The sequence below is a fragment of the Aquarana catesbeiana genome, linkage group LG05, assembly GCF_042186555.1.
Source record: "Aquarana catesbeiana isolate 2022-GZ linkage group LG05, ASM4218655v1, whole genome shotgun sequence".
In the NCBI taxonomy this organism is placed as follows: domain Eukaryota; kingdom Metazoa; phylum Chordata; class Amphibia; order Anura; family Ranidae; genus Aquarana; species Aquarana catesbeiana.
The window spans coordinates 81,356,202-81,378,582 of NC_133328.1; the positions used below are offsets into that span (position 1 = coordinate 81,356,202).

The 22,381-nt window shown below is 40.3% G+C and overlaps 1 protein-coding gene across 1 annotated transcript in view; it reads left to right on the forward strand.

Moving 5' to 3' along the window:
• The window catches only part of LARP4B (La ribonucleoprotein 4B), a 176,733-nt gene extending 161,526 nt beyond the window's left edge, over nucleotides 1-15,207 (forward strand). Inside the window, exons 17-19 of the mRNA XM_073632734.1 lie at nucleotides 5,822-5,946; nucleotides 10,029-10,137; nucleotides 10,222-15,207. Of these exons, the coding sequence (XP_073488835.1) occupies nucleotides 5,822-5,946; nucleotides 10,029-10,137; nucleotides 10,222-10,509 (522 nt within the window). The 3' untranslated portion in view covers nucleotides 10,510-15,207. The remainder of the gene's footprint in view (nucleotides 1-5,821; nucleotides 5,947-10,028; nucleotides 10,138-10,221) is intronic.
• The last annotated feature ends 7,174 nt before the right edge of the window (nucleotides 15,208-22,381 follow it).

Here is a 22,381-nt window from a genome sequence, read left to right on the forward strand (position 1 = left end):
ATCCTAAATTTTCTGGATTTGTTTTGTTAATGAGTATGTTAGTAGATCATGTTGGTGTATAATTTACCCGTTATTACCTGCTTCTAATGTGCAGTTTGAACATGTGTGAACCAAGAGGTGCTGTGGCATTTGTACACTGCTCCACAATGTTTATATTATTGAAGTGAACCTGTGCTTTGCCCATGGTGGATGAAGTAACAGGTTGACTTTAATGCTATGGCTCTCGGCTGCTTACTTGTACCTCACTTGCTCGTGGAAGTAGCCCTGCAGCTTAAAACTTGCCTAAGCCTGAGGTCTCCTTCCACCCTTGTGGAAGAGACCTGCGACAAATGCTTTGCTATATCCAGAAGTACCATGTATGTCTTTTTAATTCGATGAACAAAAAGTACTGTGGGGGAAGCAAAGAGGAGCAGCTAGGTAAGTATTAGCAGCTCTGGGGACCACCATTCAAGTCAGTTTGTGCTATGCCCTACATGACCAAAGCAAAGGTTGACTTTGAAGATTTTGCTTTTGTTTCCTGCTGATCTAGAAACGACAGTATCTTAAAAGCCTAAAGGGTTAGGATTCGCTCTTAGACGAGAGACTTGTAAAGGAGTTCTCTGGTCACAGTATACTCATTTTTATAACATCAGCATTGCAATAGCAATACAAACAAGTTTTTTTTTCTTTACAATCCAATATAAGCTTACTTGAAAAATCTCATGTGTTGAGTCCTGCCTGTCTGCTGCCCATCATTCTACAACTTCTGATTTGCTTGCATGCTTTGTTGCTTAATTTACATTTCAAAGGACTACATTTTCCTAGGTACCGTGCAGTCTGCAAGCATTGGTTCCTGTGCGGACTCTGCCTTTTGAAACTTCTCCTATCAAACCACTCTGTAGTTCAGAAGGCAGACTCTTTAGCTTTTGTGACACAGCCAGGCCTACTCACCGGACACAGTAAATACAAGTCCCCAAATTTTAGTTTTGTCCAGACTAACTTGAGGAGACTAGAAGTAATTGCAATACAATGTGAAAATGAATATATGATTTTAAAATTTTTACCCTCAAAACACTTGGGGCCAGTTCACACCATAGAAACGCAGTCCGGATGTGTTCCAGATGCTTTTCTGCAGGAGTGTTTGTGACGTGTTCCAGTACGTTTTTGATGCAGTACAGTTAATTTTTTTTCCCCCCTCTTCTTATTTAAGGAAAAAAAAAAAAAGTGTGTTGCGGTGCACTGCAAGCACTGGTGTGAACTATGCCATTGAAAACCCTATAACCTACTTTCCATGCGTTTTTGATGCAGAAAAAAACGCACTGGGCTGCATGTGGTTTGAACTGGCCCTTAGTCTTTATCTGTGCAGTTTCTTAATACCAAAAAGGATCCTGCGAGCCACCAATAGTCTAGTGCTAGTGAAATAAATAAATGAATAATAAGTAAGCTGCTAGCGTTGAACACGTCGCATAAATCGGGCAAGGATAAATAGATTAATTATATAAGCTGTGCTACCTGTAATTAATATAATACACACTCTATCAGTATAGAGATCAAACTGCTTGCATGACTGTTACATAAATCTATGTGAAACGATCAAGGAATAATATAAAACTATATAACTGTGTCTTAACAGTGCACCAAGTTAAATAGATAAAATGTATAAATTAACAAAACTTGATTCAAAATGCTCCTATGTGGAGTATTGTGAAAAATGCTTATAAAATGCACAAATTAAAAAAAAGTGCTCCTATGCAAAGTGGTATTAAAGGTACTTAAAATTAATATGTGAATAAATCATGAAAAAAGTGCTCATGTGCATAAGTGATCAACAATGGTGTCTCTGACTATCCTGCCAAGAAAAGTCCATAGGTCTCAAAACTAAAGGAATAGTTCATAAATCACTGTGCTCATGCAAACAAGTGTTATCCCAATATGTACCGTATTTATCGGCGTATAACACGCACAGGCGTATAACACACACATTCATTTTAAGAGGGAAGTTTCAGGAAAAAAACTTAAATTTTAAATAAGGAACTTTGAAGCAAAATAAGGATCAGTGCCCATCTGCATCTTCACCATTGCCCTCAATGCAGCCTGATCAGTGCCTATCTGCAGCCTCACAAGTGCCATCAATGCAACAGCCTCAACATTACCATCAGTGCAGCCTGATCGATGCCCATCTGCAGCCTAGAGGGGACAGGGAGGGGGGCAGGACGAGTGCAGGCAGATTACATACAGTGAGAATCTCCTATGATAGACAGAACAGTGGTCCAATGGCGGCCCAGGAGACGGGACTTCCTATTACAGAGGCCACCAAGTAAACAGGAGTTTCTCACTGTATGTAATCTGATGGCGCTCGTCCCGCCCCCTTCCCTGTCCCCTCCGAGGCAGTTAAAGTTGAAGTATTGGCGTATAACACGCACACGCTATTTGCACCCGATTTTCATGGTGAAAAAGTGAGTGTTATATGCCAATAAATACAGTAATTTATGACCGAGGTGTGGAGGATCCATGTATCTCAAGACAATTCAACAGGTGGTTCCAACATGCTATGGTGTCATCACTCAGATGCTCCCCTTAGGTAATGAATGCTCACCTCAGAGCGTGTGACTTGGCAACCAAGCTCAGTCAATGCACGCTTGTGAGCCACCTCTGGGTTCCTTAATGGTACCAGGATCCTGGACTCCTTAATATGACTCTCAACAGTATATGTAAATAAGAAAACTTGATAGTGCAATAAAGCTTTTAAAAAGTTCATTAAACAAAATAAATCCCCTTAAGGGTTACTCGCACAGAACAGGTGCGTCAGTGCACCACTCTGACAAGCGAGATCGGCTATATAGCAGACTGGTATCGGGGTGGTATGAGCCTCCTCCTCAGCAAACACACTGCCTGTTGTGCCATCCCGTCCCCTCCCCAACATGTCTTTGATACAGGGATTTCGTATCTTCTTCAGCTTGGTGCATTTAATTTGGTACACCACTCCGACTGCCCGTATGTCGCCGCTCCCTCCCCCGCACTCACCGTGATCCCCGCAATAAGTCGGTGTCGTCGCTGCTTTTCACTGCTCCGGCTGTATCGGCTAAGGTTGATGACATCGTCACAATGACGTCAAGATGTCCCGGAATACACTGGGTTAAGTGAACACAGTGTTCATTACCTAAGGAGAGCACCTGAGTGATGACACCATTGCATGTTGGAACCACCTGTTGAATTGTCTTGAGATACATGGATTCTCCACACCTCGGTCATAAATGACATATTGGGATAACACTTGTTTATGCATGAGCACAGTGATTTATGAACTATTCTTTTAGTTATGAGACCTATGGACTTTTCTTGGCAGGATCGCCAGAGACACCATTGTTGATCACTTATGCACATGAACACTTTTTTCATGATTTATTCGCATATTAAAGTACCTTTAATACCACTTTGCATAGGAGCACTTTTTTAATTTGTGCATTTTATAAGCATTTTTCACAATACTCCACATAGGAGCATTTTAAATCAAGTTGTGTTATTTATTTATACATTTTATCTATTTAACTTGGTGCACTGTTAAGACACAGTTATATGGTTTTATTTTATTCATTGATCGTTTCACATAGATTTATGTAATAGTCAAGCAAGCAGTTTGATCTCTATACTGATAGTGTGTATTATATTAATTACAAGTAGCACAGCGTATATAATTAATCTGTTTCTTAATACAAGTCCTAAGGGCAGATTTTAAGAGGATGTTTAACTTCCCTGGATTGTTTGTACCTATAGTTAAGCCTATAAATCTCTTAAACTTGCACAGTTTAGGAGATATTTACTGTATACGCCGCCGATGACGTCATTGGCGCATTCGCTCTGAAGGAACGGCCGCCCGTGCCGTTTCTTCAGAGCCCTGTGCCGTGACCGGCGGAAGGAAGACCAGCAAAGATGGATGCGGCCTCCAGCGGTGACGACGAAGAATTAATTTGCAGGTATCTTCACATAATGTGCTAATATGCAATGCATACTAGCACATTATGCCTTTACTTTGCAGGTCAGCAGAATGAAAAAAAAGAGGCAACATTTACTTTCTCTTTAACACACTGGGAAATAGTGACCCATCTGGACCTGCCTTGCCAGTGTCGATCTAGCAGCATTGACCATGATCATTATTGATTCTGCTTCCTAGTGCTGAAACTCTGATAGAAATAATCTTGGTTTGGGTGTGGATTTTAGCTTATCCTGCTTTCTTTACATTGTCCTGATTTTATCGTTTGTTGCCCAATTATGATTTTAGAGCAGTGCATTGTAAAGGAGAGCAGAAAAAAGCTGTGCCGCTTCTTAAAGTATATCTAAAGTTCATCTTTTTTTATTTTGAATAGAGTATAGGGGAGGGTTAGAACAGCAGTTTTCTGATTACCATAAGGGAGAATTACTTTCACTTCTTGTCCTGTAGCCGGTACAGAAAGTCAAAGGATAGCTTTCAAATGTGAGGGAAAGCCCCCTCTTATGCCCTGTACACACGATAGGATTTTGGAAAATGTGTGATAGGACCTTGTTGTCGGAAATTCTGACCGTGTGTAGGCTCATCACACATTTTCCATAGGAATTTCCGACACACAAAGTTTGAGAGCTTGCTATAAAATTTTCCGACAACGAAATCTGTTGTCGGAAATTCTGATCGTGTGTACACAAATCCGACGCACAAAGTGCCACACATGCTCAGAATAAATTAAGAAACGAAAGCTATTGGCTACTGCCCCGTTTATAGTCCCGACGTACATGTTTTAAGTCACCACGTTCAGAACGATCAGACTTTCTGACAACTTTGTGCGACCGTGTGTATGCAAGACAAGTTTGAGCCAACATCCGTCGGGAAAAAATCCATGGATTTTGTTGTCGGAATTTCCGATCAATGTCCAACCGTGTGTACGGGGCATAAGACTGTTGTCACAAGTGTCCACCATTGGAAGATTGTGCTTCTATTCCTATTCTCTTCCTTTTCTAGTGGCAGCTCAAAATTATTCATTACCCTTTCTTTGTTCAACATGACATTAGTGATTAGGATTGTGCGGGTGAATCTCCTCGGCAACAAAAATCAGTTTATTTTAAAGCGGGGTTCCACTCAAATTTTTAACTTAATCTTACCCCCTTCAGTTAATTGCATAGATGCCACTCAAATGCCGCACAAACATTTTTTTTATCGCTGTAATTACCTTTATATTGTACTTTATTGTGGCACTTCCTGTCTCTCCTCCCATGGGAGTAAGCGTGTTTATTGCCTTTCCCCGGCGCCGCACTGTCTCCTGGGAGCTTAGTGTCAGGCTTCCCAAGATTCAGTGCGGAAACAATGATCATGCGTGTGAACAAGCTGTGAATGAACAGCATTCACTGCATCCCGGAAATCAATGCTTGTGGGCTTCACATGCCCACAAGCAAGATGGAAACAGCATCGTATTTTTTAAGTTATTCTTCAGTACGAAAACAGACAGAGGTGGAAATATTACACCCACACTGTGAGGAGTATTTTGGGATTAGCAAAGTGTCTCAATGACCTAAAAAAAAAAAAAAAAGATTGGTTGCCGGACTCCCGCTTTAAGCAGTCTAACCCTGGCACAGCACCTCTGTGGACAAAGAAGGCAATCTTGACTGTCGCTGCTGCATTGCTGAATTTGCTTGTCTCATGTATTAGTTGTGGGGTGTCAGCCATGCTTGTTCTTATAGAGAGCTGCTTTTTTTTAAAAACATTCAAAATCTAGACTACCTTGGGAAGGGAGGGGTGGTTGGTTCCTCAAGGAGGGAGTCCTGAGGTTTGTTATGTGTGACCTTATAGTGCAAATTTTTTTCAACTCTGTTGCAGAATGTTAATGTGGATGCAAGTACAAACACCATTCCTTCTGGGATTCCAAGAGAGCCATTACTGCTGGTTCCCACTGCACTGCCAGTGACCTACCAGAGTCCTCCATCTCCATCACAATCACCAGAGTAAGTCTGCCTTTTTTGAAACAGAATAAATCATCCTTTATTCATTTTATAGGTTTTTTTTTTTTTTTTTTAAAGGAAACTTGTTTTGTGAGAAATGGTGCGCTTGCAATGTTTATCTTCTGAAAATGTTAGCCTGTTTTGCTGACCCTTGAGCTTTGATACTTTGAACTAAAATTGCAGATTTATAATATAAAAAATCCAAAGGTCCAGCTTGAAAGGCCAAACATCTAGTAGTTTCTAAAAGAGGCCAACAATAGTAGCCACTGCATTTCTCATGACTGGTTTCCTTCAAGATTAACCAGCATGTTATATTCAATAAGTTAAAGAATCTGACACCTTTTTATTGAAGGGAAACCCCTCACTTTGGGTTCCTGGGGTATCTACTCCATTCCATTTACATATATGTCCCCTATGTAGAATGTAGTGATAAGATCTTTTTTAGATTCTTAGATTCTTTTTTTTTAACTGCTTGAGTCCCAGATACCATTTTAAAATAGCAGTGTGTCAGTAGCTGTTTATTCCTCTCCCCCTCAATGCCCCTTTTGGGTACAAAGAGACCTGTAAAACCTTCAAAGACATTCCCCATTCATGAAAAGATAGAATATACAATCTGTGATGATTGGATCACTCCAGAAAGGATTTTCACTCTTCGCAAAATCGTTTGTGAACTCCTTTTTTTCTTCCACTGTATAGAGTTCAGCAAACTGTGTTCTATTCCTGTACTTCACTGCAGGGGTGGATCCGGGGGGGGGGGGGGGGGGGGGGCGCGCAACGGGGCAAATTGCCACCCCCGAGAAATGTGTTGCCGGGCGGGTGAGAGCGGGTGCCTCAACGGGTGGGTGAGAGAGCGGGTGGGCCGGGCAGCGCTGTTTGCGGGCGGGTGGGCCGGTTGGCTCAGTGTGTGTGTGTGAGTGAGCTAGCTGGGGGGTGGAGGAGCAGAGAGATGAGATCATCTTTCACCGTCCCGCGCCATCCCTGCAGTAACTTCCGCCCTCACTGTGCAGGCAGCGTGGGCAGCAGAGAGATTACATTATCTCTCTGCTGCCTGATTCTGGGACAGCAAAAGACAAGTAAAACACCACCTTAGCAGGCAAGTGACAATCCACAAGGTGTGGCAGGTGACGTGGCAGGTGACAATCCGCAACGTGTGGCAGGTGACAATCCGCAAGGTGTGGCAGGTGACGTGGCAAACTGACAATCCACAAGGTGTGGCAGGTGACAATCCGCAAGGTGTGGCAGGTGACGTGGCAAACTGACAATCCGCAACGTGTGGCAGGGTGCCAATCCGCAACGTGTGGCAGGGTGCCACACTGATTCTGCATTATGGTGAGTTGAACCATTTCATTTTATACTACAATGTAATAATAGAAATAATGCGCTTCAATCATCCTGACACCATAACAACCATGGTGCCAGGATGATTGAAGCGCCAACACCAGCCATTTCCCTGATAAATTGCCCACAAAAAACGTATTTTCTGGCAGTGCCCCTCCCGAGACAAGACTCTGGATCCGCCCCTGCCTCACTGTACCTATTAATGATGTTCCTCCTTTTAAGAAATCTGCAGATATAAAGTTTAAGACGCTCTTAAAGGCTTCTTACTCTTGCAAGCCCTGCCAGCTCCCTGCAACCAGCTCTGGCTGTAATTTTAGTATAGCTAACTGAACTAGGGTGATAAACAACCAACATGACCATTTTCAGGGTTCGTGCTTTAACAGAGCAGACCAGTTACCTTCTACTCTGCCTTTTTGTCTGGATGCCCTAGAACAGGGCTCTCCAAACTACGGCCCTCCAGCTGTTGCTGAACTACACGTCCCATGAGGCATTGTAAAACTGACATTCACAGATATGACTAGGCATGATGGGAATTGTAGTTCCTGAACAACTGGCGGTCCATAGTTTGGAGACCCCTGCCCTAGAACATGCCATGAGATAAATTTCCAGAATGACCCTTATCTCCATTCACTGGCACAGAATCTTGTGCCCTAAAGCCTGGGTGGCTAAAGCTGCCTGTAAGACACCTCACACGTATACCCTTTCTTTTCAATTTTTTACTGAATGGTTTTCAACAGTAGTACGGTTTTCTATATAAAACAGAGCTCACATACCGTTCTTCATCGATACATATGCAGAGTGTATTTACACAAAGGAAAGTACTCTGGCTCCATACACTTTGAATGTTGATAGTTGTAATGTGCCCCAAAGACTTGAGTTGCCTCAGTGCAACCGCAACCGAGGTGTCAGCAGTAATCTATAGGACAGGCAGGTGAACCTGAACCGTAAGAGCAAACCATCTATCACCCTGCTACCACATAAAACCAGTGCAACCAAGGGTCCCCAACCCTCTCAAATTTTGGCTTCCTTGTCTCGCAATATGCCAACTGGTTTTTCATACAACATGATGAAGGTAAGTTTACACTTCATGAAATTTTAGCTGCCAGAAAAGCATAAAGATCGGAGTTTGTGTGTGTTTGGGGATGTTATCAATAGGTTCATTTAAGAGTTGTTTGGGACCATTTTTGGATATTGAAGATTGTAACTGAAAATAAGATTGTGCACCCTTGTACAATAACACCTGACCTTGGGACAAGTCCACCAGGTATGATACATTGAGCCCTCCAGGCCACAGCCTCTGAAGCATCAGGATACATTTTGGATAGCCTAGCTGGGACTAGATACCATCACGATAAAACCTTAAAATTAGCTGAACATTACGTATGCCCTTTCAAGGAAGATGTCTGTTTGGGGAGGCTTTTGACCAATTCATAAAAGATGTCACAGGAAAGTTTTACGTCCATAGCCAGAAGATCCCAAAACCTCCTTGGAAGCCTCTACCTCGCCAAAGCGAGCACCTAATCACTTTACCCAGGCTTCAACTTCCAAGCTCAAGTTCAGCCCTTCCTATCAGCAGAAGGCTTGGGCCACCAAGTCCTCTTCCCAATGAATGGGTGCCCTCACTCCTAAGAGGGGGCGGGCATCTGTTACAGTTTCTCTCTGGGTCACAGACATTCCAGACCTGTGGGTTCAAAGGGTGGCTTCAAGGGGGTACAAAATGTAGTTGAAATCTGTACCCCGTTACCACTTTCTTCTCTTAAATCAACCAAAGACTGTTCAAGGATAGTCAGATTTGAAAAATGCCCTAAACCATCCCACGCCCCAGGGAGTAGTTATGCCAGTGCCCCTATAAGACAGGTTCCAATGATTTATTTATTTTTTTCAAACCACTTCACACTACCAAAGCCCAACAGAAATATTTTTCTTATTCTGGACTTAAAATTCCTCAACAAATACCTTCCAATTTGATACATTTCACATGGTATGCTGCTGTTAGACCTACTGGGCACAGTTCTGTTTGCCCAGTTGTTGCCCACCCTTCTCATTCATTGCTTGGGGATGTCCCCGGGTCTATTAATACTCTGCTTGTGTCCTGTACAATGATGATTAAGAGGAATTTTTACTTGCCTGTAAATTCTATGCCTTGGTGTACAGGATACATTCGACCCTCACATCTATTTCTTGGTTATTTTACATTGCTTGGTACAAAACCGATGATTCACAAAGTGGGGTAGGGTTACAGGGGAGGTATCCAGTGGGTGTGTCCTTGAAAGCTTGCTTGTGTCAAGTCATCTGAAGGTACGAGCCTATAACTGAGGGTCTGTGAATACTCTGACTTTATCCTGCACTGTACCCCAGGATATGGAATTTACAGGTGTATCGAAATGCCTTTTTTATTTATTTATTTATTTATTTATTTTTTTTTTAGTTTTATTAAAAGCTGCAGTTCTAAAAAGTGGCTGAGATTTTTTTTGTTATTTATAGCTGTATTCATACTATGTGCCACCACCCTGAACAAACAGTGACAATGGCTGCAGTAGGGCAAGACCCTGAAACGTCCAACCTAAAGATCTGACTAGCGTTGCTCCAGAAATGACACATTTTAAGAATCAATGTATTAAATGTATGTATCCTGAGGCTTGGTGCACCTGATAGTTTTCTGGGTAAACCTGCAGTTAAAGGGCATTAGAACGGTGGTGTTGTGACATTTCTTATGGCTAAAATGCATATCTCTCTCTTGAATGCAGTGACTCTAAAGTAGCGGATATGCAGCAGCAAGAGTCTCCAACTATTGAAAGGATTTCCACTACCCTTAACACTTCTAGTAAATCTGTTCAAGTTAATGGAGCTGCTACAGTAAGTATTCATGCTGCATCATTTAACCTGAAACTGCATCATAAATTTTAGTATAATGTTTAGTCATGGTTTTTGTTTTACTAGGAGCTGAGAAAACCTAGTTACGCAGAGATCTGCCAGAGAACAAGCAAGGATGGCCCTAACTTGCAGCCTTCTAAAGAACAGAAGAATGTGGCTGTTTGTGTTAAAGCTGAAGGGAAGGTGACTGACCCTTCCATAGAGAAAACCAGAGACACTCCTCCGGCAAAGTCCAGCACAGGACGGCCCAAAGACCAGAGGAGACTATCGGGTCGCAGGTCGCCTCCACCTCCTCTGTCTATTGGAAAACGGGGAAACAAAGAACCTGGAAGCCCCCTAAAGTCTCCTCAGTAAGAACATTTGGAAAAGTGAGAACTGAACGCCACCTCTTAGTGAGCATAGCCCACCTATGTTATCACCGAATGAGTCGCTGGATAAGAGTGGGTCGTTTATGAACATCTGTAACAACGTCCAGCTTTTTTTCAGGTTCTCATTTAAGAATGCCAATATATAATACCTTGTGGCATTCAGATGAATTATCAAAGTTGTATTTTTCTCTTTAAGCCAAGTGGGTTTCATATCAAGACAAAACCTTCCGGACTCCCTCCCCACAAGCTCCAATCCCTTTTTGTTGATGCCGAAGGGTCCTGTAATTTGGTGGCAGAATAGTAACATTAATGCAAGAAAGTAATTTTAAGAAACAGACCTGCATGAATGATAGCATTGCAAAACCGTTAATTTAGTATTGGATGAGGAGTGTTGAACTCTTTATACAAAGTTTAAATAGACATGGACCCCCCCCAATTATTCCCTCCCCAAAACAGTGAAATTCTGTTGCAGTTTTCTAACTGTTGCCCTTTATTCTGCCTGTGCAAGTCTGAGGCATGTCTTGGCCGCCTTTATTGTCAATAGACAGTCTTTTGTCAATGCCAGTTACCACAGCCAGGGAAGGAAATTGAGGAGAACTTAATATTGACAGTTCCTCACAGTCGTAGATAAGCTTAACTCAGGACTCCACAAATCTTGACACTAGGGCCAAGTCCTATTGTTTCTGCATTTTGGATCTTTTTTCCTCAAACCCTTTTTATTATTGTGGTGTTGGTGGTAAGGTCTGCCTATGTGCTCACCTCTTTTGAACAAATCTTGCAACTGATTCATGCATCGTGACCAGCACTGGTTCTGTTGCAAGATGCTTTTTGGCCAGCTTGTCTGTACATGCAAGGTTAGCCAACTTACCTCCATCAAAACCTAAATTATTAGTGTTACCTGGAGTTCTTTAGGTTTTTTCCCCTTAAACGTGCTACTAGCAATTTCCAGTCGCACATTTGTGAAATAACTAACAGTTAATATTCTAGATAATATCAAAGCACATGATTCCTAATCAACTAACAGGGCGGAGTTCATGCACATAATTGTTTTGCTCATTCTCTCCTGGTTTTTTTTTTTTGTTTTTTTTTTAATCTCCCATTTTCCAACTTTTTTTTTTAGATTTTTTTTTTCTAAGTAATGCTGCACCAAGGGAAACTATGTAGGTGATGTCTCCCAGTGGCCATGAACTTTTTCCGTTTGGTTTGGAAAGGAAGTCTGATAACCTGTCCGTATATAAATATATATTTATATATTAAAGTCATGGGAGGGAGATGTCATCGTAAACGCCTTGGGAATAAAGATTTATTGAAAGTTGTACACACTATTATACTTTTTGAAGGACAAGGATGCACTAAATTTAGCATGTTTCGCATAAAGAAGAATCTAAATTATTTTTATTTTGAAATGTGTAAAAAGTATTCAAAACAGCGAAAAGTTTACGCTGTAGGGTACATATTTTTTCCAAGTGTGCTTTTTTTTGGATTTTTTTTTCTTTGATTTGTTTTATTGCGCTGCCTGATGAACCTGCATGGTTCATAGGGTTTAGGCAGCGTGAAGAAGAGCTGGGGGGGTGTTTTGTTTTTATGATTTTTTTTTTTTTTTTTTTAAAGACAAATATTTCCATCCAATATTTAAAAAAAGAAAAAAAAAAACTTGAATTTTATTTAAACTTGAAAATGACTTTGCCTTAACTTTTGTATAAGACAGCTTAGATTTAATTAAGTCTGACCCCCTTCTATGTGGGTTAGCATGAGTGAAATACAAAATTACTTGGTTTCAGTGTGTATCTCTGTTATGACTGACCTGAGTAATACCACTGTTGTACAGGAAATAGCAACAGTTTTTGTAATATACCTTTAAGATCTAAACGATTGATCTTCTTCTTTTTTTTTTTTTTTTCTTTTTTTTTTTTCCCAGATTGTTGAAATGTAAATGCAAATAGTCAATACTGTATTAAATATGTGCACTTGGAAGTGTGTGCTTTGCTTGTACAGATGTAAATAATCAGAACATATAAAAAGGTACCCTACGAAAAAATGCTAAAAAAATTATTGTTGATATATTATAAATGTTACTGTTAAGCTGGATGTAGATAAACTAAATGTTGTGGTTTGAATCTTTATTTCAGTCATTATTTTTTTTAACCTGGTGTGTTGAACTGACTTTGCCTATTCACTGCAAAAGGGAGATTAAGAGTCTTATCTGAAGATAAAAAAAAAAAAAACCCTCATCTATTTCATCAGTCTTCAAGTATACACTATTCACTACCAGGAAGTATTTGATTTATTTTTTACCAGACAGTATGTACAGCTATTTTTTAACTCCTGGAGTCCCTTTGTAAATCCACTTGACCTCTTCTGTATTTTTCAAGCATTGTTCAGAAAAAAAATGAAACCATGTAAACATCGTTACATGTTAATTTCTCATATATACATTTATTTTTTTTTATATGGCAATTTGAAGTATGTTGGGACATGCTAGAGTACCCCAAGTAGTTTATGAACATTTATAATTTGGTTTCCAAAGTTCTTTTTCCTGACAAATCATAAACCATGACATCTAAAGCTGACCATACACTGTACTATCTGAGTCTATAGTCGCCTACTAACGACTATGTAGTACAAGGGTCTTCCTGATTGGATGATAATTGATTTGATTAGGGGTTGTGCTCTTGTTGCATAGTTTTGATACTATGCTGAGATAGTACAATTAGGTTGCAATGTGTATGGTCACCCTAAGACTGACACTTTTTTCATATTTTACCAGAAACAGTTGCTCTGTCCTAGATTAGATTTAGCAGGTCATGCATGTGCAACGGCAGGAGTGTTTAACATTTTGTCCAGATTCTAATTGCATCTTTTGCACTTAGTTCTGTGTATTAGATTTATACGATTTTAGTTACACTACTATGATCCATCCTGCGAACTAGATCTTTTCTGTTTCCTTGTTTGTAGGCACAGCACCAGCTGCCCCTCTCTATGTAACTAATGCAGAACAACCTTTTACATTCATTAATGGCTCTTTGCACTTTTGGAATGTCTTAATTTTCTGCTCGCGGACAAAGTATGTTGGCACATATTCCAGAGCGATATCTATCAAAATGTAGATTTAAAGTTGGCCACCCATCTATTTAGGGGCTTCATGAAAAATTCATTCAAACTGTTTATTCAGTTGGAGAGTTTTGCTGGTCTAAAAATGCACATTTCAGCGCAAATCTGTCTAGTGGCATTTAGTGATTTTTTTTTTTTTTTTTTTTTTTTATCTGCACCATGGGCGGGACTTCTAATGAATGAAAAGTGTCCCTTGTACTGTTATACACAATTCCTATCACACATGTTCCTGTGGTAGGCTAAGAGGTAGACAGGTGCTGCAGGAACAGCCAGCTGTGAACTGGTAACATCATGGAACAATGTACATATTGCCAGCACACCATAGACCGTTAAATAATGTTGAAAAGTTTCATTCAAGTTAATCACATGACTGCATAAAAGTGCAATGTTTCGGGTCTGTACAGGACCCCTTTTTCAAGCATATGATGAAATCTTCAGTCCCCTGCCCCCTGGATTGTCCCGCAGCTTTGATCTTCTAATGCTGCATGGGTTAAAATAAGGCAGTTTCACATGTCACAGGCACTCCTCAAAAGTGCCAACTATGCCTGCACTTTTTTATCTCCCACTTTATTCATTAAAGCTGTACTATTAGTTCCCACAATGAAAAGTGCTCTATGAATGGAAGAGGAGGGATGATTGAAAGGTCCCTGGTGCCGAATTAAAATCACTAAATTTAAGCATTAAGTGCAGTATATAGTATGTGAGCTGTCAAACATCTCGTCCCTCTGGAAATCATAGCACACTGTGCACAGGAGCTCAGGGCCCTAGGAAAGTATGATTGCTTTGATTTTTCAAACTGTATTTGCTGTATTTCTGCACATGCCATATATATTCCTCCCAGAAATATCGTACATGTTCCATGTGTCAAATGTACCACTTATGTTTTTTAACAAGATAATTTTAAAGGTGGCTTCCACTTTCAGTTAAGCTTTTAGATATACTGCAAAATGGCTTTTACCTTAAAGGGAATAGAGCACAACACCTGTTTCTGAAATCCTTGAAATTAAGAAACTTCATAGACAAATATAATGGCTTTTCTCTCAGCTAAAAAAAGTGACAAATCCACAATTAAGTTCCAGCTGATGAGATTTTGAATTATTTTTTTTTTTGTGAAAGTGGAAATTTCCTTTAATTACAACTATTAAGCATTTTAAGTTGTGTTTTTTTTTCCCCCCATATTTTATCAGTATACAAGGTGAAATCAGAATGGCTTTCAGTATTTTATAAGCATGAGATTGCTGTATATGTGCTAAGAATTCTTTGTTCATACTGTAACAGCTGAGCACAATGGTACATATCTGTCTATCTTCTCTAGTCAAATGGTTACTCCTGTTTATGTATTGTGAATCTTACACTAATGGCTGCAGGTGTTCCACATGATGCCGTGCAGCTGAAATGACTTGAAATAGAAACATCTGAGGGTTTTCAGTTTGTCCTGTTTCTTCCATTAAGACTGGAATCAAACATATGTGTAAATACTGGTAATTTAATTTTTTTTGTGACATAAAATGTAAAAAGTCTAATTTGAAAAAAAAAAATGTAGGTTATGAATAATAAAGGTTTAGACACTTTTTTGTTTTTTTTTTTTTTTTTTGGTTTTTTGTTTCTTTCCCATACAAAATAAAGGCTCAGTTTCATTTAATCTTCTACTGATAACTGCTTGTATGTTCTGTTAAAACCTCAGTTATACAAAGTATGAAGAGGCTCTTCCTGAATTTCAGTTGCTATGCAATTACACGACACCCACAAAGAAAACCTGCATGGGTAAAACTGATCTGTATTTGTAATATACAGTACTGAAAATTAAAGGCAAATTAATCCCATTTCTCTCCCCTTTGTGTTTGTCTTGCAGTAACTGGAGTTCAGTATTATAAAGATGTACAGTCTTTCAAAAATTTTATTTTTTAGAGCAAAAGGTTAGTGTGGTTATCTGTGTTTCAATAACCATTATTCCAGGACCAGTTAAAGGTTTATGGTGGTTATGCTGTGATTTTTTTTTTTTTGCTGGGACTTGAAGCAATGCTTGTGTATTCTTGAGGTCTATGGACCTCTAGTTGCATCAAAGTCAGACCAAAGTAGTGCAGGGACTACTTTGAAGTCGCTGCAACTTGAGGTTGCACAGATATGGTACTCATGGGAAATCATGGGGTATGACTTGTCATGCGACTTTGCAGTCCAAAGTTGCAGGACAAGTTGCACAAGTGGAAACAGAGCCTTAAAGTGGTTCCAAGGCCAACATTTTTTTTTTTAGCTTAAGGCTGGGTTCACACTGCTGCGGCTTCAATGTCGTGCAACTTTTGTGATATAACATTGCATTCTATGGCACTCAAAATTGCACCAAAGTCGTGGAAAAGTAAGGAAAGGAACTTTTTTCTTAACTTTTTTGTCGCTGCAACTTGAGTCACAATGATTAAGATGGCACCCATTGAAATTATGTTTTGTTTTGACTTGTCGTGCAACTTTGTCTCGCAAGTCGTATAACTTGCGAGACAAACTGCATTAAGTTAAAAAAAAAAAAAACTTTTTCATGCTCTTTTCTCTTCTCTTTTCTCTTTTTCTCTTCACTTTTTTTCTCCTTCTTTTCTCTTTTCTCCTTAGGCAGCAGTAGGAGCCATTGGCGCCTGCTGCTGTCAATCAAATGCTCAGAGGAGAAAGTGGCTCCATAAATACACACACAGTTTGAGTTTAACATGTTGGTTTTTTTATCCCTTTTATCATCTTAAAGCAATTTTAAACCCCGAAAACCATCTCATAGATGTGTCTGTTCTTGTTAGGCTTTTTTCCTTTTATTTAACCTGGTGATCCAGCCAGTAACACACTTCCCTGTCTTAGGGTGTTTGCATTCTGGATAAAGTAGTAAAGCAGACACCTTTTGGACAAGCAACATTGTCAGTCTGGGCAGAGGGTAGTGTTAGGCTAACAGATTTAGAAGCACTTTACATTGAGCCCAGCTTCACACTGAGCTGTGGTAATTAAGTCATGCGAGTTCAGCTGAACTTGCATGATTTCACTCCCGCGTGTCAGTCCCGATTTCAGATATCTGTGCGGGTTTCTGCATAGATGTCAATGGAAATCGCAAAATAGTACAGAAACTACTTTTTGAAATCAGTGCGGTGTCGCACCGATTAGAACAGTGCCATTGCTGATAATTGCTGCCGATTTGACATTGTCAAGTCGCACCAGTGTGAACCAGGGCTGAAGCTAAACTCCAGCTAACACTTTATAATCGCTTAAAGCAGTTTTTTGTTTTCCTTTTGGGATAAAAGTTTTACATGACTTAAAGCTGATCATTCTAAGCACCCCTGTCAGTGTAGACTGTAACTGCTACTTTATCTGGACAACTTTGTAAAAGGAAACTGAAAAATACCTTTTGGGCTACTTTCACGCTGGTGTTTTGCCCTTGTGTGAATGGCTTAGGCAGGAAACTGCTGGTTTTGGTGGTCTCTGGTGAGTGGCTAGCTGCGGCCACTGAGCCCTCTCCGCTTGAATGACAAGTTGCTATCCTTGGCTGTCTGCATAACCAGTGATTATTTGCAATGATAGCTGCTGGATGTACACAGTGTGCTTCACTTCCTAGGATGCCCATGCAGCTTCCCTGCCTTTTCCCCAGCTGCACCATCTCCAGAATTCACTGACTCCCTCCTGCCCTACAGTGACTAGATGGCATTTTTTAACACATTCTATTCATCCCTGCGGCTGCAGCTGCTTCTGCACAGTCAGCTGAAGACAATACCCCAATCCATATTAAATGACTTAGTACACGGGGAGGCTCAGTCTGCTAATTTAAACGGTGTTCTTTGCCAAACTAGCCCTGACCTAATGGCTCACATGTCCTGCCCTGGCTTTGGGGAAATCTTTCCCCCCACTGCTTTGAATACTGTTCATGATAGATTACAGCCTCACAGGATTGGGATGGGCCCTGGAAACTTTTTTGGCATAGGGCACTTTTTGTTTGGACAGACTGGATTGTCTGCAGCTGAAACTGAGTAAATGGTGACTTCATCTTTAGTGGTCTCCTTTCTTTTTAAGGCCAGTATACCCACTGGTATGAAGATGCTCTCTCCCCCATCCCTCCCCCCCAGGACTAAAACTTATTTATTCTAACTGTAGTGTGGCTCCAGTGGACTAAACATGAACAGCAAGCAATCCAGTGAATGTAGCCAAACGTTTGGACAGATTATAGACAAGAGAGTAATCCAGTAACAGGCTAGGGTCAGAATCCAGAACACCACAAAAGAGTAAAGGATTTAATTCCTTCAGTTATAGTAAATCACACTGGTGCTGACCCACTTTAATTAGTGTGGGATATTTTTTATCTATCAACTCTGCATAATGTATATAATAGATGGGGAGAAAAGAGTAGAAAAAGATCACACTGCTAGCTTCAGAAAATTACAAAATATATATATATATCAGTATGATAGAACCATTTTATGCATTTGCCAAGATATTTAAATATTTGCTTAAGGAAAGGTGTAAACAAGGTGTTCTGTGCGTCCCTGTACAGGCAGTCCCATTGATGTCAATTTAGATGCAGCAGCTGCAGAAACATGGCCTCTACTCCCAATATGACATCTGTGTGGGTGCGGATCCCTGAAATCATCATCACAAATGTCACATTGGCAGCAGCTACTGTGTCTGAAGCTGCTACATCCAAATTGACATTAGTGGGATGGCCTGTACCGAAATGCATGGAACAGTTGTCTGTTTGCAGATCAACACAGCCCTTACACAAGGTACACATTGATATGCCCCGCATGAACGAGACAAATTGCTCTTAGCTCAACTAGTTTACATTTTTTAATTTTAGATTCTTTAGTCAACACTTCACTGTCTTCTACTACCACATTATAGGTAGTGCATCCGGGTTGGTGTACTCTCTGAAAAAACCTTGGGACCCATGCTCCGATCGCATGTGGGGACAGCCTGTAATGTTGCTTTGGGCACTGGATCCTGCTTGGGTGCTCACCTCGGCACGTGTAGTTGGCTACAGGGTGCTATACGTGTTCAGGGTTGTGGTCTATCCCTATTGAAGATGTTCCAGACCCCCTCAGAAGTATGTCCCAACTAAGAGGCAAGGCCTGAACCTTTGCCTCTCAGCAACAAGGACAAGTAAGACAGTCACCTTATTGGCCCATTAACGTAGCCCCAAAGCAAGTATGTTATAATACCTTTTTACTGTTTAGAAAGTTTTTACTTATGGTGACCATACATGCTTCACTAATTCATAAATGTATTTTCTAATCTAGCTCTTCTGATAGGAATTGATCTATTGTTGACAATCCATTAGTTCAATATGCCACACAAGGTGGAAATGTATTTTGTTCATTGGTTAAGATGATCATTAAGATTATAACTTACAATTGTAAGTTATTGATTGCACCACTGTTTTTGCAATGTGGTCTCATAATCTGGTCAATATAAAACAATCATTCATTTTCTCCCTTGGCCAATCAAAAATGTTTGATTGCATCCAAACTAAATCAAGTCTAGTTTCTCACTCTAGCCATTTTTGCTTGCAGCGTGCACATTTTCAAAACTGCAGCCATATGGTAATTCATGGTGATGGCACCATGAGGTTTCATGCTCCAAAAAATGTGCTGCATTTTTGATGTGTGGGGATGCCATTAAGAATTAAGTTCAGCCAAACATTTGTCCTGCTGCAGGCCTGCAAAACACTCAAACTGCTCACCGTTACGACCAGTCTCTGTATCTGAGCTATCTCAGACATGCAGCAAATGGCCTACCTGATTATGGTACATTTTACTGCAACCATATGTCAGACTGTCTCGGACAACTAACAACCTTAATATAGCCATCACTGCCAACAGCACAAAAGTGCCATCTCTTTTTCCACCCCCCACTGTCTCTAGTAAGTGAAATGCCTTCTCTGGAGGATGCAGACATTGAGGGGAAAGAAGAGAGTGTTTAAGGAGGCCACAGAAGATTTCTCACCCTAGCCTCTTGTACGCCTGATGTTATGGCTTTGGCAAAATTTTTGCCAATGTACAGGTAACGTCTGCTGTACAAAAACCTTGGCATTGTCATCTTTAATTCTTCTCTGTCCGCCATGTCCTCCTGGGTACTAAAAAAACAGCTAACTCTAAAAAGGCATTCACAATGTAGGATGATTGGGTTAAACCAGAAAAAAAATGTTCATCTGAGAATTATTGCCGAATGTTATCCAGTAGAAAAAGTGATCTGTAGTAGACTTTGCCATTGCATCTTGCGGCGTATATAAAAGATGTTCTTTCACTTAAAGATTCTGCTGACATTTGAGTCACTTCTAAAGACTCTCTTTAATCTTGCAGGCCCAGCTCTGCAAGCAGCTATTTCTGTTTGCCAGACTGTAGCTATTTGGAATAAAGCAGTGAACAACAAGCAGATCCTAGCTTCCAGGATTGCACTTTGGCAGAGCATTTACAGACATTATCTTGCCTTACGATTTTTTTTTTTTTTTGTGTTGATACTCTAGAACAAGTCCTGCACAGATCTCCAGAATGGTTCTCATTCCTCTCCGTATGTGCAGAATCTCATGGCTAATAGTTGGACAGCTGAAGCTGCTTGCAATGTTGCCTCACATTTATGCCCTTTGAAAGAAGACAACTATTTTGTGAGGCACTTGACACATTCATCAGAGGAGGAAAAAAGTTCTTAACAGAAGATTCCTAAATCCCTTTACCTCCTCAAAAAGGAGCTTATGCCAATACTCCACATCTCAGTCTCCAACTCAGTCCTTCCTTTTGGCACAAAATTTGAAACACAAAACCTATAAATCCACCTCAAAACTGTTCAAAATGGAGGGGCATCCTTGCTTCTAATAGCAGATGTGTGTAACAGTTTGCCTTTCTCTGGGTCCAATCAGTGGTTTCAAAAATGTACAAAATAAAATTCATAACTCTTCCCCCTCATCACTTTCTTCTTTCAAACCAACCAAAAACTTCTGAAGGGCAGCCAGATGTCCTAGGGAGTGGTTGTTCCGGTTCCTCCAGTGGATAGATTCAAAGGATTCTATTTAAACTGGTTCACAGTGACAGTGGACCCTAAAATCCTTAAACGTTTGGCTTCACATGAGATCCATTATTGCCTCTGGAATAAGGAGAATATCTAGCATCAGTAGACATCCAGGATCTTTAAAACCATATTCCAATTTACCAACCTCATCAGGGCAGTTTTGTAGTAGGAGACAAACACTCTCCCTCCCCCCCACCCAGAGACAGTGGGTCAGCATCTTCTCCATGGGTTGTAGGAAAGAAAATTGCAGAATTGACTCACTGTTGATGGGGGAATCCCTCTAGTGGAGCTATTGTGTTCTCCCAGAAAGGGGGAGGTGCAGCTGTAGCTGCCCAACCTGCTAGTCTTACCCAAGTCAAATGAAGGATAAATTTGTGTACAATCAGCCTGCCCATAGGTGAATTGAATCTCGGATGGTCCCTGCTGACCTGGCCCAGCTTTGAACAATCTAAGGCCGGCTTTATTCTTCGGTGTATTTTCATCTTAATCATGTAACACTCACTAATGGTGTGTAATTTTATTCAAGATACATGTTCAAAAAATAATCATTCCTCCTTAAAAAAATTTGTATACATTTTTCACCATTTTCCATCTTACTTCTGAATATATATCTTATGAAACACAGGTATTTCTTATGATTACAGTAAAACAGACATGGCAATATTATTGTCATGTTGAAGTTCTTTTAGATAGCATGATATCTTTGACACATAAACAGTAAAATAAGTATTGAACGCATCACAATTTTTCTAGGCAAACATATTTCTAAAGGTACTACTGAGATGAAATTTTCACCACACTTTAGTAACAAACCATGCGATCCATACATATAGAGAACCCAAGCAAATAAGTTTAAAAAGTAAGTTATGTGTAATAAAATGGAATGACACAAGGAAAAGTGTTAAACACATGAAGAAAGGGAGATGCAAAAAGACATGGAAAGCCAAGACACCAACTGAAATCTATCGGTAATTAGAAAGCAAGCCTACCCTTGCCAGTGCAAAATCAATATCAGCTGGTTCAGTATCAACTGATAACCTATAAAAAAAAAAAAGTGTCACACAAACATCTCATGGTGGGTGAAAGCAAAGCGCTCTCTCAAGACCTATGCAACCTTATTGTTGCAAAACATACTGACGGCATTAGTCACAGAAGGATTTCTAAACTTCTGAGTGTTCCAATAAGCACTGTTGGGGCCATAATCTGGAAGTGGAAAGAATATAATTTCACCATAAACCGACCACGACCAGGTGCTCCTTGCAAGTTTTCTGATAGAGGAGTGTAAAGAAATATCAGAAGAGTTGTCTAAGAACCAAGGACATGTGGGGAGAGGTTGAGAAAGACCTGGATTAGCAGGTACAGTTGTTTCAAAGACAATAAGTAATTCACGCTCACCACGCAAAACTCCATTGCTGAAAAAAAAAAGCATGTTGAAGGTTGATCCTGATTCACACCTATGCATTTTTAGGTGCATTTTCCGTTTTGTAGAAACACACTACAGTTCGTTTAACATGGTTTCCTATGGGCCACGTTCACATCTGTGCATTTTATGGAAAAGGCCAGGGCTTTTTTCTGGCTTTTGGTTCCATAGACTTCAATGAATCAAAAACGTGTATTGAAAAATGCACCCGGAGTATGCAACCTGCATAAGTGTGGACCAGGCCTTAAAGTTTGCTGCACAACATTTAAACAAGCCTGTGAAATACTGGGCGAATATAGTCTGGTCAGATGAG